Raw genomic sequence first — 15,688 nt, 5'->3', positions numbered from 1 at the left:
CAGTGGGTTAAGCCGCTGCCTTCGGCTCAGGTCATGATCTCAGGGTCCTGGGATCGAGTCCCGCATGGGGCTCTCTGCTCAGCGGGGAGCCTGCTTCCTCCTCTCTCTCTCTCTGCCTGCCTCTCCAACTACTTGTGATTTCTCTCTGTCAAATAAATAAATAAAATCTTAAAAAAAAAAAAAAAGTATGGCCCAGCAACCCCACTTCTAGATATATAGTTAAAGGAAAGGAAATCACTATCTCAAAGATATATATATATACCCTCGGTTCATTGCAGTTAACTTAAAATATTCAAGACATGAAAATAACCGAAGTGTCCACTGATGGATGAATGGATAAAGACAATGTGATACACAGACACATACGCACACACGCAGGAATATTATTCAGCAATAAAAAGGGAAATTTGGCCATTTGACACAACAGGGATGAAACTTGGGGGGCATTATACTAAGTAAAATAAGTCAGAGAAAGACAAATATTATATTATTTTATTTATATATGATATCTAAAATAGTCAAACTCACAGAAATGGGGTAGATTAGTACCCAGGCACTGTGGGTGGGGGAAATGAAGAAATATTGGTCAAAGGGAAAAAAATGTTCAGTTATAAGATGAAAAAGTTCTGGAGAACCAACGTTGTGAAGAGAGTGTATTTTAGGGGTGCCTAGGTGGCTCAGGGGGTTAAAGCCTCTGCCTTTGGCTCAGGTCATGATCCCAGGGTCCTGGGATCGAGCCCCGCACCGGGCTCTCTGCTTAGCAGGGAGCCTGCTTCCTCCTCTCTCTCTGCCTGCCTCTCTGCCTACTTGTGATCTCTGTCTGTCAAATAAATAAATAGAATCTTTAAAAAAAAAAAAGAGAGAGAAAGAGTGTATTTTAAATGTCACCACACATATACACAGAGAAAGGTAATTCTGTGAACTGACAGATGTATTAACTAATCCTGTTGTGGGAATCACTTACTAAGGTATATGTGTATTAACCAAAAACAATATTATATACATCACTTTTATCTCTATGAGCATGGAAAATCCAAAAAAGTTAGGAAAAAAATAATTTTCTCGGCCTCTATATCACTCACGGTTCTCCAAGGAAAGAGAACTAATTAAGAAAGGTGACAGAGAGACAGAAAGACAGGAGTTTTTTTTAAGGAAATGGCCTATCCAATTATGGAGTCAGGAAAATCCAAATCTGCAGATTAACCTGCCAGGCTAAAAATGCAGGCAGGTAAAAACCTATGGGATACAGCAAAGGCGGTCCTAAGGGGGGAAATACATAGCCATCCAAGCCTCCCTCAAAAAAATGGAAAAATCCAGAATACACCAGCTGTCTCTACACCTTAAAGAACTGGAGAATCAACAACAAATCAAACCAACTCCACATGTAAGAAGGGAAATAATCAAGATTAGAGCAGAGATCAATGAGGTAGAAACTAGAGCTACAGTAGAACGTATCAATGAAACCAGAAGCTGGTTTTTTGAAAGAATCAATAAGATCAATAAACCATTGGCCACACTAATCCAAAAGAAAAGAGAGAAAGCTCAAAAATAAAATTATGAATGAAAAGGGAGAGATCACAACTAACACCAAGGCAGTAGAAACAATCATCCGAAGTTATTATCAACAGTTATATGCGAATAAGTTAAGCAACCTAGATGAAATGGATGCATTCCTGGAAAACTATAAACTCCCAAAATTGAACCAGGAAGAAACTGACAACCTGAATAAACCAATATCTAGTAACAAGATTGAAGCAGTGATCAAAAACCTCCCAAAAAATAAGAGCCCAGGACCTGATGGATTCCCTGGAGAATTCTACCAAATTTCAAAGAAGAAATAACACCTGTTCTCCTGAAACTGTTTCAAAAAATTGAAGCAGAAGGAAAACTTCCAGACTCTTTATGACGCCAGCATTACTCTGATCCCCAAACCAGGCAAAGACCACACCAAAAAGGAGAATTTCAGACCAATATCAATGAGGAATATGGATGCCAAGATTCTCAACAAGATCCTAGCAAACAGGATCCAACAGCATATTAAAAAGATTATCCACCATCACCAGGTGGGATTCATCCCTGGGCTACAAGAATGGTTCAACATTTGCAAATCAATCAATGTGATAGAACAAATCAATAAGAGAAGAAAGAAGAACCACATGGTCCTCTCAATTGATGCAGAAAAAGCATTTGACAAAATCCAACATCCGTTCCTGATTAAAACGCTTCAGAGTATAGGGATGGAGGGAACATTCCTCAACTTCATAAAATCTACCTATGAAAGACCCACAGCAAATATCATCCTCAATGGGAAAAAGCTCACAGCCTTCGCATTGAGATGAGGAACATGACAAGGATGCCCACTCTCACCACTCTTGTTCAACATAGTATTAGAAGTCCTAGCAACAGCAATCAGAAAACAAAGAGAAATAAAAGGTATCCAAATTGGCATTGAAGAAGTCAAACTCTCTCTCTTCGCAGATGATATGATTCTTTATATGGAAAACACAAAAGACTCCACCCCCAAACTACTAGAACTCATACAGCAATTCAGTAACGTGGCAGGATACAAAGTCAATGTACAGAAATCTGTGGCTTTCTTATACACTAACAATGAAAATACAGAAAGGGAAATTAGAGAATCGATTCCAATTACTATAGCACCAAGAACCATAAGATACCTGGGAATAAACCTAACCAAAGAGGTAAAGGATCTGTACTCGAGGAACTACAGAACATTCATGAAAGAAACTGAAGAAGACACAAAAAGATGGAAGACCATTCTATGCTCTTGAATCGGAAGAATAAACATTGTTAACATGTCTATACTGCCTAGAGCAATCTATACTTTTAATGCCATTCCGATCAAAATTCCACCGGTATTTTTCAAAGAGCTGGAGCAAATAATCCAGAAATTTGTATGGAATCAGAAGAGACCCCGAATCACTAAGGAAATGTTGAAAAACAAAAATAAAACTGGGGGCATCACATTACCTGATTTCAAGCTTTACTACAAAGTTGTGATCACCAAGACAGCATGGTACTGGCATAAAAACAGACACATAGACTAGTGGAAGAGAGTAGAGAGCCTAGATATGGACCCTCAACTCTATGGTCAAATAATCTTCGACAAAACAGGAAAAAATATACAGTGGAAAAAAGACAGTCTCTTCAATAAATGGTGCTGGGAAAACTGGACAGCTATATGTAGAAGAATGAAACTCGACCACTCTCTTTCACCGTACACAAAGATAAACTCAAAATGGATAAAAGACCTCAACGTGAGACAGGAATCCATCAAAATCCTAGAGGAGAACATAGTAACCTCTTCGATACTAGCCACAGTAACTTCTTTCAAGATATGTCTCCAAAGGCAAAGGAAACAAAAACGAAAATAAACTTTTGGGACTTCATCAAGATCAAAAGCTTCTGCACAGCAAAGGAAACAGTCAACAAAACAAAGAGGCAACCCACGGAATGGGAGAAGATATTTGCAAATGACAGTACAGACAAAAGGTTGATATCCAGGATCTCTAATGAACCCCTCAAACTCAACACACACAAAACAGGCAATCATATCAAAAAATGGGCAGAAGATATGAACAGACACTTCTCCAATGAAGACATACAAATGGCTATCAGACACATGAAAAAGTGTTCATCATCACTAGCCATTAGGGAGATTCAAATTTAAACCACATTGAGATACCACCTTACACCAGTTAGAATGGCCAAAATTAGCAAGACAGGAGACAACGTGTGTTGGAGAGGATGTGGAGAAAGGGGAACCCCCTTACACTGTTGGTGGGAATGCAAGTTGGTGCAACCACTTTGGATAACAGTGTGGAGATTCCTCAAGAAATTAAAAATAGAGCTTCCCTATGACCCTGCAATTGCACTCCAGGGTATTTACCCCAAAGATACAGATGTAGTGAAAAGAAGGGCCATCTGTACCCCAATGTTTATAGCAGCAATGGCAACAGTCGCCAAACTGTGGAAAGAACCAAGATGCCCTTCAATGGATGGGGAAGATGTGGTCCATATACACTATGGAATATTGTGCCTCCATCAGAAAGGATGAATACCCAACTTTTGTAGCAACATGGACGGGACTGGAAGAGATTATGCTGAGTGAAATAAGTCAAGCAGAGAGAGTCAATTATCATATGGTTTCACTTATTTGTGGAGCATAACAAATAACATGGAGGACATGGGGAGATGGAGAGGAGAAGGGAGTTGAGGGAAATTGGAAAGGGAGGTGAACCATGAGAGACTATGGACTCTGAAAAACACCTGAAGGTTTTGAAGGGGTGGGGGGTGGGAGGTTGGGGGAGCCAGGTGGTGTGTATTAAGGAGGGCAGGTGTGGCATGGAGCACTGGGTGTAGTGCAAAAACAATGAATACTGTTACGCTGAAAAGAAATTAAAAAAAAAAAAAGAATGTTAGTTAATTGGTTCTTCAAATTTTTTAAGTTATAGTTTTGAGCCAATAAATGTAATATGAAATTGGGAAAAAATGGAGGCAGGAATTAATATTACAGTCATGCAGCAGGATTTCTTTTCCAGGAAACTTCAATTTTTGCTCTTAAGGTTTTCAACTGATTGTATCAGATCTACCTATGCCATTCAGGGTAATGTGCTTTGCTCACAGTCAACTTAGGGTAGATGTTAACCACATCTGCAAAATACCTTTACAGCACCACTGAGATTACTGTTGATTAAATAATGGTACAAATGCCTAGTCAAACTGACACATAACAGCAACTATCATAGCCCTGACTAAGAAATTTCACTTTCAGGGGCACCTGGGTGGCTCAGTTGGTTAAGCAGCCTTTTCCTGATTTTGGCTCAGGTCATGATCTCAGGGTCCTAGGATCGAGCCCCATGTGGGGCTTTATGCTCAGCAGGAACTCTGCTTTAGATTGTCTCTCCTTCCCTCTGCTCCTCTCTCCTGTTTCCAAAATAAGTAAGTAACTCTTAAAAAAAAAAAAAAGAAAGAAATTTCACCTTTGGGAATTCATTAGGGCAAAGATGTATGCCTATGCAGCGGAAATGCTCAAACATTATTGTTCAGTATGGTTTGATAGGGGCCCAACTAGAAAACCCACAAATATCCCTTGGACTTTTCCATGCCAAACCTGCAGACACAGCCCAACGACACTTGAATAAGCACTGTCAATGTTAACTCTCATATTCATATCATGCTTCAAACACATCCATGATTCCTAAGATCAAAGTCCAACTCTTTCTAAGACACCAAGAATATTTACTAGCGATATTTCTATTTATTCTTGGGCTCTTGATTCTGGGAAGCCTCCTCTTTGGCAAGTCAAATAAAGACAACATGGGAGGAGGTCACAGAAAGAAATTAAAGCTATGATCCTATACCTAGGAATGATGGCAAAAAGTCTAGAAGCCTAAAGTTTTTGCTAATATGTTAACCCAGTTTCCGACAATAACAATAAGAAAAAAAAAATTGAAGTATTTAAAAAAATTTTTTTTAATTAAGGTTAAGAGTTTAATCGTAGAGAAATGCAGTTAACATATTCCAAGATTTCTATCAGATGAAGAATTTAATTCTTGTTATCCTAGATTAGTAATTACGCAGAGAAAACTGGCATATGTTGAATTTTTAGAGGTAAACTTACAGCAGAACTCTTAATAAAGTTCAAGAATCACACTGGGAACAAAAACTTCTGAAAGAAGAATTTTATAGGCAAGCTGTTAACCCTCTGGCTGTCTAACACTCTGTCCTACACCACACTGCGCAGCTGCACATCTAGGGGCGAGCACCTGACCTGGGGGATGGAATCTTACAGATCTCAGGAGGAAATGTTTGCCACAGTCTCTTTAGCACTCTACAGTTATTAAGGATCTGGTGGAGAGATCTCTCAATCTCAGACTTTACTGAAGTTACAAAATAAGAGCTTTTTTTTTTTTTTTTAATGGCTTCCCAGGCTTTACAAAAATGTCCATTATGTTTGTTCATCACTCAAATGCAGTATTTTAGACTCAAATGCAAATTAAGCCCTTAGGTTAATAATCATAGACTAATACGATCAGATCTAATCTACTAAAAATCCTGGATACATCACTGCACATATTATTTTCATTCACAAGTTAAAATTCAAATCAGAAATCCTTTGTAAAAGTATAACTAAAAATTACTACACAATATAATAAATCTATCAGAAACAAGGTGGTTAAAAAGCAAAGGTAGTGTAAATATATATATCTTAACACTATTCTTAGATTAAATATTATTTTGATAAATAATATTTGGCTCTATCCAGTTTTCTAAAGTACATAAGAGTATATATAAATATACACATATGCAAATGCATATACAGATCTATAACAAAAATTATTTAAACTTATTATTTTCCCTGAAGCTTAGTGACCTCAAGAAGACTGACTGATTCAAGGATAATCATAGCAAAAAAATAATTGAAGAATTTTAGTCCCTGGTGTTTTGTGAGAGAGAAAGAGGGAAAAAAAAACCAAACAAACCTAAACTGAATACTTGATTATTGAAGGCCATCCTCATAAGCAAAATATTTTCCCTCAATTACACCTAATTATTTAATTGTTTACATTTACTAATGAAACGAAACAACACAAAACAAACAACTGTAAGGGGCTGTTTTTCAGCAAGTGCATAATCATCAATCAACATATACAGAAAGATTTTTAAAATTATATGAAGCTGGACTGTTTAAATAGAAAGGCATATTTTATCCCAATCAATGCATAAAAGTAAAATTATCCATAACTGAGGCATGTTTCTCTACTATACAGTTCAGCTGTAATGATCCCCACACACTGTACTTGCACATCAATTATGATAATCATAATCACGGTCGTTAAGCTGAATGTTCATTATTATCAGGATGCTGGTGACAGCAGATTCAATCACCGGGTGCCATGGGCAAGCAGTCCCAGTCCCACCCAAGCTTCTGCAGACAGCGATGTGCCACATTAAATCTATGATGTGTTCCACATCCCACTCCATTCCAAAAGCCATAGACGGTAAAGGTCAACTTTATGTTCTGTGCAATATGCTTAGGTTCTCTAAATTAATTCTTTGGAGTACTAGATATTTTTATGCTTTGTAGCTTATGAAATCCTGTTTGGGACCAAAATGCATGTGAAAATAACAAAAGGGGCTGCCCTACTGTTGTAATTCACCTACAATAAGGCATATGAAGAAAGGCTCCATCAACATGAACCATCTTAAAAGTCTCTTTCTGAATTCTGCAAACGTGGGAAAACATGAAATAGTTCCATTAAAATCAGTCATCTAAAATGCATATGAGAACTCATTCCAATTCAGATAAAGGCCTTAGACTATTATTTCTGCTCCAGTAAATATGAACATATGTGAATGTTTTGACAACTAAAAGAATGTTTTTAGTACACTGAATTTTTGTATTGTCCAACTTGTTTAAATCTACCCAAAGAGATTAAACTAATAGTAACTGACTGGTATATCTCCTTATTGAATTTCACTTCTATTTTAGACATGGATATAAGCACAGTAGTTTATAAACACTAATTATTTTCCTGAACTTAAAGTTTTGCCATTAAGACACAGGCCTAGAACCTAACAACTTGGGGGCTTTTACAGATTAAAGAAATGTGAGTAAGGAAGGGAAGGAAAAATAAAGTAAGATGAAAACAGAGAGGGAGGCAAACCATAAGAGTCTCTTAACTCTAGGAAACAACCTGAGGGTTGCTGTATAGGAGGTACGCAGAGGGATGGGGCAACTGGGCATTCAGGAGGGCACATGATGTGATGACCAGACGGTGTTACCTGCAACTACTGAATCACTAAATTCTACCTCTGAAACTAATAGTACAGAGAATGCTACCCAAATTGAATTTAAATAAAATTTTTTTAAAAAATATTCAACTCAAGTTAATTAAAAGTTACCATCACTAATTACATAAAAAAGAAATATTTTTATTACATTTTTATTATAGATTTCCATGCTTTTAAGAAAAATGATGTATGCTATTTTTCATTATTGATTTTCATACTATGAAGAAAAAACTGTACTATTTGCTCTCCTTTGTTGACTTTCTGATGTCTTTGTTTTTTTTTTTTTAAAGATTTTATTTATTTATTTGACAGAGATAGATCACAAGTAGGCAGAGAGGCAGGAGAGAGAGAGGAGGAAGCAGGCTCCCTGCTGAGCAGAGAGCCCGATGCGGGACTCGATCCCAGGACCCTGAGATCATGACCCGAGCCGAAGGCAGTGGCTTAACCCACTGAGCCACCCAGGCACCCTTCTGATGTCTTTGTATAGTGTTCTTCAAATCAACAGCATTAAAAATAAAACAAATATTAAATTGATTATATTAATTGATTTAATGTGAATGTGATTAGAGAAGGAGTAGCTAATTAACATTTGTTTTTCTCTCAACTGATACCTTTAACACTGTGTAACAAATGACTGGAAAATTAAAACCTCCAGGCTTATCGGTGAGAGAAGAAAAGGAAATTCTCCATGTAGATAATCTCAAAACATGATGGGAGAGGTGGAAAACAGGAACCAACTATATTTAATTGAGTTGTTTCTTGGTTGAAATCAATTTATTGCTTTCAAATAATGTTACATATACTTTAAATGTTTGTAAAGAGTCTATCTTCCCACAGAAAAAGCATAAAACCAGATCAGCCTTTCCTTCTTCAATATTTTGACCTTAACTCTAGCCGCCTTAAAACTATCCTTACTCCACTAATAATGAATAAATTGTGGTCTCCAACCTCATTAATCAAGAAACTAAGGGTATGTGCTTTGGTGAGTGCTGATTCACAGACCTGTACCCCTGGGGATAAAAATACATGTTTATAAAAAAATAAAAAATTAAAAAAAAAAGAAACTAACTTTTTAAAACTAAAGAAAAAGAAGCCTTCTTTTAGCAATTTACTGAACCCAATTCTCACCCAAATGACTTAACATCAAATCAAAACATAATTTATGTCTAACAGTTCTAAGACTTAACATACAAACAATAAAATGGCTACCTCTCTAATGTGCTGATTTACATTAGCCACACAGAAGAGTAATTTGTTTAATCTATTTATTTGAAGAGATCAGAAAGTAGGAAGAAATAAGAAGGAAGGGAGAGAAGATGGGAAAGTGGAATTTCAATTTTCATTTAGTATTTTTCTACATGCTTTTATGTAGGTTTAAGTGGATTCATGATTTATAATTCATGATTTATTGATTTCTTACTAATTTTTATTATATTTATTAAGACTTCTCCCTATACTTTTCTCTCTTAATTTTCAGAGTCTACAAGAACTACTACTTGTCCTTAATGTTTTAAGTATGTATAGTTTTTAAAAGTATGGAGGCACACCACAATTCCTCAAAAGAACAAAATAAACTTTTTCTCTTTAGCGTGTATCCAAAAGTGTCAATATTTCCATGAGTTTGCTTACTTCTGCAAGACAGATGCATATTCTAAAATAAGTTAGAATGTATGAGGTGAATTGATCATCTAAAACCAAAAAGTATTATATTATTTTTGGAAAGAAACATTTGCACAAGGGTCTTATTTACTCAGAAGCAGCTTAATGTCCTAAAGTAAGTTATTTATATTGAAGAAATGAGCACTTCTTTGAATTAAATAAAATTGTGGGAGGGCATAAAAGCAAAAAGATGCTTACGTCAAATAGCAAATGAGATGTAGATCACATTACATACATTCAAAATATGAAATTAGATAGTTTAAAAATTATATTTATCCTACATTCTGAATGGTTGCCTATCAGGTAAAAACAAATGCCAAGAATAACATTGTCACCAGTATTTAGGTTTTCAATCAGTGAGCCAAATTGAACTACTCACTGTACCTATTCCCTATGATGTGGAATTACTTAGTATTTTAGATCATTTTTTAAGACAGAGGACTCAGCAGGTGGAAAAGAAAAAGGCACTTTCTAAAGTATCTGTGTTACTCTCCAGTGACTTACCCTTGGTAATCCCATATTTATAATGCCCTAAAAATAGACTTTTCCTTATAGTTTGATAAAATAAAGATCTCATTTTTCTTAAGGGTCTAACATATGTCTTCCTCTTGAGTAATGAGGATATGTCTGCAATTTGTATTTTCCTTTTCATCTTTGCCATCCACAAGCTGAAATTCCTATCACTTAGCACTGCCATAATGGTTTCCTTTATTTTGTGAGTATAGACACTGTTCTCATCTAAGATCATTTCCTTCTATTTTTATTTCTAAAATATAAGCTTTACTGTATTTGCCTTTTAGTAAGGTGTCTTAAATCCTTCTGGAAGGAGGCTGTGTGTAAATGAGTAAATCCTCATTGACAGACTATTAATAGAACCAGTACATCTGGTCTGCTCTATGGATCTCAGTGGCTTTAACCCCTTTCCAGAAAGTCACTTACAACTTCATTTTATCTGCGTAATTATTTCTATAAATAAGTTATAGTTTCTGTTAGATAATGGGCTTAACACATAGCAAAAACTTCCCTTTTACCTCATTGTGTAAGACACCTTGGTATTTTCCCTATTCAGAAAATTTTCTCTAAACGCTAACAAATGTAACTCTGGAATCAATAAATATTTGCTTTCTTCTCTTCTTCTCTTCTGTATCATATATATATGTAAATATCACATATATAAATATCACATATATTTCTATCTATTCCTATCTATCTACATACCTGCCTACTTATTTACTTATCTTTCTACATACACACAGAGATTGAGAGAATCAAGAGATCAAGCACTGATCTCCATGTCTGAGAGCTTGGCTATTCTTAATCACAGATTCAAGTTTTGACCCTGGCTGGCTTTGGCAAAGCCATGATGTATACCATAGACCATAGGAGAGCTGAGTCATTACCCATAAAAAACATGAAATGCTAAAAAACAAAAACACAAATCTCTTACTGGCTAGAGAAGTTAGCAGTGTTATCTTTACATGAAATAGCTATAAATAATTTTATGACCATGAAGGTGTTAACTGTATGAGAATATTTATGTTTGTTGTAATCAGTGTGTTATTTTTAACCTTTCAAAAAGAACATCATTTTTTTAATGTTGCACTAACTTACCTTGTCACAGATCCATTTCTTGGGATTTTCATCTCTAAAATGACGACTTCCATAAGAATTGGGACCATACTTGCTTGACGAATGCATTAATGGGGTATACTTTTTATTTTTATGGTAAGTAGAAAATGGCAAAAACCTGAAAGAACATTTAAGTGAAGTTAGTTTTATTTCTGCAAATATTGGATTAAAAACATTAAAATTTAGAGAAGTAGTAAAGCATAGTGAAAATAAAACATGGTTTGGAATCAGAATAACTGCATTTCACTTTAACTTCTGCCACTATCTCTGTTACTTTTATGAATTTCATTTCTTATTCAGCAAATGGAGATAGTAAGACTTTTTTCACAGAATTTTTATGTCTCCAATATTCTGGAAATGCAGAAAATTTTAAAGAATAAATCTATCAATTAATGATGCCAGGTAATTAAAAATTCACTGTATAAATAAAAATGTTTTTAATTTCAAAAGGGCATCCAAAAATGAAAAGGAATCCCATTATAGGAAATTCTCACTGAAATGGGTTTTCTTCAAAGTTTTTTTCTTTTTTAAATTGAGGTACAATGGACATACAAGATTGTATTAGTTTCAGGTATACAACATAATTTGACATTTGTATATATTATGAAACGGTCATCACAAGTCTCGCTAACATCCTTCAACATACATAGTTATCTTTTTTCTTGTGATGAGAAGTTTTAAAGATTTACTCTCTTAGTAACTTTCAAATATGGGGTACAGTATTATAAATTAAGTGTCCATTATATATTACATCTCCATCTGTACCTTAGGTCCTAATAACGTACTGATTTTATAACCGGAATTTTGTACCTTTTGACTCCCTTCACCCATTTCACCTACCCACCACCCCATATGGCAACCACCAATCTGTTCTCTGTATCTATCAGCCTATTTTTTTTAAAAGATTTCACGTAGAAGTAAGATCTTATGGTATTAGTCTTTTCTCTGTCTGACTTATTTCACTTAGCATACACCTTTGAGATCCTCCATGTTGTTACAAATAGCAAGATTTCATTTTTGTTTATGGCTGAATTATATTCCACTGTATAAAACACTGTTTTTATACATCCACTGATGGACATGTAGTTTGTTTCCATATCTTGGCTGTTGTAAATAATGTTGCAATGAACATGGGGATGCATATACCTTTCTGAATTAGTGTTTTTGCTTTCTTCAAATAAATATCTATGAGAGGAACTGCTAGATAATATGGGAGTTCCAGTTTTAATTTTTTGAGGAACCTCTATATTGTTTTCAATAGTGGTGGCACCAATTTACACTTCCACCAACAGTGCACTAGGGTCTCCTTTTTGTCTATATCCTTGCCAACACTTGGTATTTCTTTCTGATATTGGTCATTCTGACAGGTGTAGTACGATCATACTCATTGTGGTTTTGATTTGCATTTTCCTGATGATGAGTGATGTTGAGCATCTTTTCATATACCTGTTGGCCACCTGTATGCCTTTTTTGGAAAAAAAATGTCTATTTAAGTCCTCTATCCATTTTAAATTACATTGTTTCTCTTTTTGCTATTGAATTGTATGAGTTCTTTATACACTTTAAATATTACCCCCCTTTTACAAATATATGATTTGCAAATATTGTCACCAATTCAGTAGGTTGACTTTTCATTTTGTTGATGGTTTCCCTTGCTGTGCAGCCTTTTATTTTGATGTGATCCTACTTGTTTATTTTTGCTTTTGTTGCTTTTGGTGTCAAATCCAAAAAAATCGTCACTAAGACTGATGTCAAGGAGCTTATTGCCTATGATTTTCTTCTAAGAGTTTCATGGTTTCAGATCTTAAATTCAAGTCTTTAATCCATTTTGAGTTAATTTTTGTGTATACAATAAGATAGTCGCTCAGTTTCATTCTTTAACTCAGCAGAATAATGAAAGCATTTTTGGTAGGGGTTTTGAGTAATGAGGCTTTTGGGTCAACCATACCAGTATTCAGATCTTAGCTTTTGCCCTTGCTACCTGTGTTCACTTACAGAACTTATCTGACCTCTATGAGATTTTACTTCCATATGAGGTTGTTGTAAGGAATGAGTAATTTCGTATATGTAAAGCTTAACATGGAAGCTGAAAGAGCAAATGCCCAATAAATAATGGGGGTGTTAAAAGTAGAAGTAAATGTAGAAGTAGCCTGTTGTCATAGCCATCATCAGCATTATTATTTTAATGTGTTACGATCAACATAAAAGATCAAAATTTTAAGATCCATATAATTTTTCATGGAACATCTAAAATTGTAATACGCTTTTTGTGTAATGTGGTGAAATGTTTAAATCCCTCACCAGAGTCCTCTGAAATAAGAGTAAAGAATTTTTTTTTTTTTTTTTAAGTTATAAACCTATAAGAAGAAAGCAGAAGAGAAAGATGAAACAGGTGACAATACCAACAAATTTTTGCCAGGTGAAAAGCAGATAGGACATTCAAAAAACTGAAATCTCAGTTCCAGAAGAGGGAGAGGCCAAAGGGGAAGGGAGATTTTGCAGAATCCCTGTGAAGTTCAAGACACCAAATGGGATATATGAATTTCAAATCAGTGTCTACTCCTTGAACTCTTCCCTTGCTCATATCTATGTGAACTGGCACTGTACTTAAATACTGCATTCAGACAAATACATCGTCTCAAAAAGATACTGAGAGTGATCAGAGAAACAACTTCAAATATCGACATTTGAAAAACTCTTAATTAAAAGTCGATCAGTCAAAAAGTCACTCTCACATACAAATACATTTCTAGTCTGATTTTTAGTGTCTCCTTTAATATAAATCTAAGAATGGATTATCAATTGGGGAAACTACCAACATGGAAGAAAGGCACATATCCAAACATAAAAGATAGTCTGGAGGAAAGAGATTTAATGAAGGAAATAGGAGTAAACCTCAAAAATTTTTTATTTAATTTAATCAAAGAGGATATGGTACTAATGAAGTTGGAGCTAGATGTTGTTTAATTAAAGAAACTAGAGAAAGATATCTGGGCAATAAGAGAAATTTATATAGTAAAATGAAATATTCTGCTGAGAAGCATATTCTGAAATTGTGGCTTTAAAGTTGAACTCTTCAACAGAGTTACTGACCCATAACCACATGTCAATATTTTCACATATATTATCTCATTTAATTAAGACAAGGAAGGGTTTTTTTAATCTCAATTGAACTGAAAATTTGATTCTTTGCCATTGCACTTATATATTTGTTTAAAAAACAATAAAGGAAAGCAGCATTATTAGTTCATTAATTTTCATACTTCTCTACAATTCCTTTTTAATGTTTATTAATAAATTCCTTTTTAATGTTTTCCTAAGAAAACATCTCTAATACTATTTAAAATAAAAACAAACAAACAAACACAGAGCTTTGAATTACAAAATTACACAAGCATGTATTACACATGCTCTTGGGAAAACAGCTCTCATATAAGACAGATTATGGTCCTTCCAGTGCTAATTTGCACATGGGATGGACATCACACACACAAAAATTAATGTGGCCCCAATGTCCCTGAGTATACAAAGGGGGTGCTGTGAGCCGGCTGCTGCACTTACAGTTTTTATCACTTCTGAATTGCATTTTAATAGTACATTTTTCTTTTGTGTCTGAACAAAATTTGCTTTCTCAAGGGAATGGTTGGCTGAGAAGACAAGGCTGAAAGACTAAGTATTTTCCTGTTCATGAGTTAATTTTATTTCATTCAGCCATAATGTTTCACTGAAGTAACATGCATGTGTACTCTTAAGCATATGTACATATGTGTATATATAGGTATACATATTCAAAATGTTTAATGTTTTATAAATAATTTTCAAATATTTATCTTCAAATTTGGAAGAAATTCTTTAATTCTGAAATGGGATTTGCTCTATAAAAGTATAAATAGCTATGAAAACCCTAAAAAATCAATTTAGTTAATAATCAAACTTTTAGATAAATACCAATTATTTTTTCAAAATGTTACCTTTTACCAGTTTTAAATATATATTCAGATTTACCTCATACTTGCAGTGATTTCTTTTCAATTAGCTGGATACCATATTAAAGAAGATATGGGTTAGCTTTTTATTTTATAACCTCATCAAAGATTCAGGTCTGGAAGAAATTCTAAAATACAATGTGGAGACACAGTACTTTCATGAACACCTCATTACCTGAATGTGTGGGCAGTTAGGAAAGAATTTATAGAGGTCTCAGGAAGCAAAAATTTAAAAATAGTCAATTAGCTTCATGGAGAATGGGTCCACTGCAAATACAAACTCTTTAGTATTAATATACTTAATATTATTTTCATTTGCAAATAAGAAGACTAATGAATTATCTTTTTTTCTCTTTTAACTCCCTCTTACTTTCCCCCTTTTTTTAATAGTCCAACTATTGCCACTCATAAATCTAAGTTTTCCTCTGACCTGTTTATTTCACTGCCAAATAACTAAAATCTGCAAATTATGAAACCCTCTTGCCTACTAACCCAAGCCTATATTCTTCAGCCCAGCTGTCAGGCTTCTTAGAATGCACTTGATCTGTTCAGTCTCCTACCACTTCCTGTCCGCCATTCCACTGATGCCAATCTGC

At 34.7% G+C, this 15,688-nt stretch overlaps 1 protein-coding gene across 2 annotated transcripts in view; it reads right to left on the bottom strand.

Moving 5' to 3' along the window:
* The window catches only part of SPATA17 (spermatogenesis associated 17), a 178,562-nt gene that overhangs the window by 44,744 nt on the left and 118,130 nt on the right, over positions 1 to 15,688 (bottom strand). For both annotated transcript variants that reach the window (XM_059414112.1, XM_059414111.1), the window contains one exon: positions 11,089 to 11,224. In XM_059414112.1, the coding sequence (XP_059270095.1) occupies positions 11,089 to 11,224 (136 nt within the window). The remainder of the gene's footprint in view (positions 1 to 11,088; positions 11,225 to 15,688) is intronic.

The sequence above is a fragment of the Mustela nigripes genome, chromosome 10, assembly GCF_022355385.1.
Source record: "Mustela nigripes isolate SB6536 chromosome 10, MUSNIG.SB6536, whole genome shotgun sequence".
NCBI lineage: Eukaryota > Metazoa > Chordata > Mammalia > Carnivora > Mustelidae > Mustela > Mustela nigripes.
The sequence above is the reverse complement of the archived record's forward strand: the minus strand, read 5'-3'. Positions and strand labels throughout refer to the sequence as shown.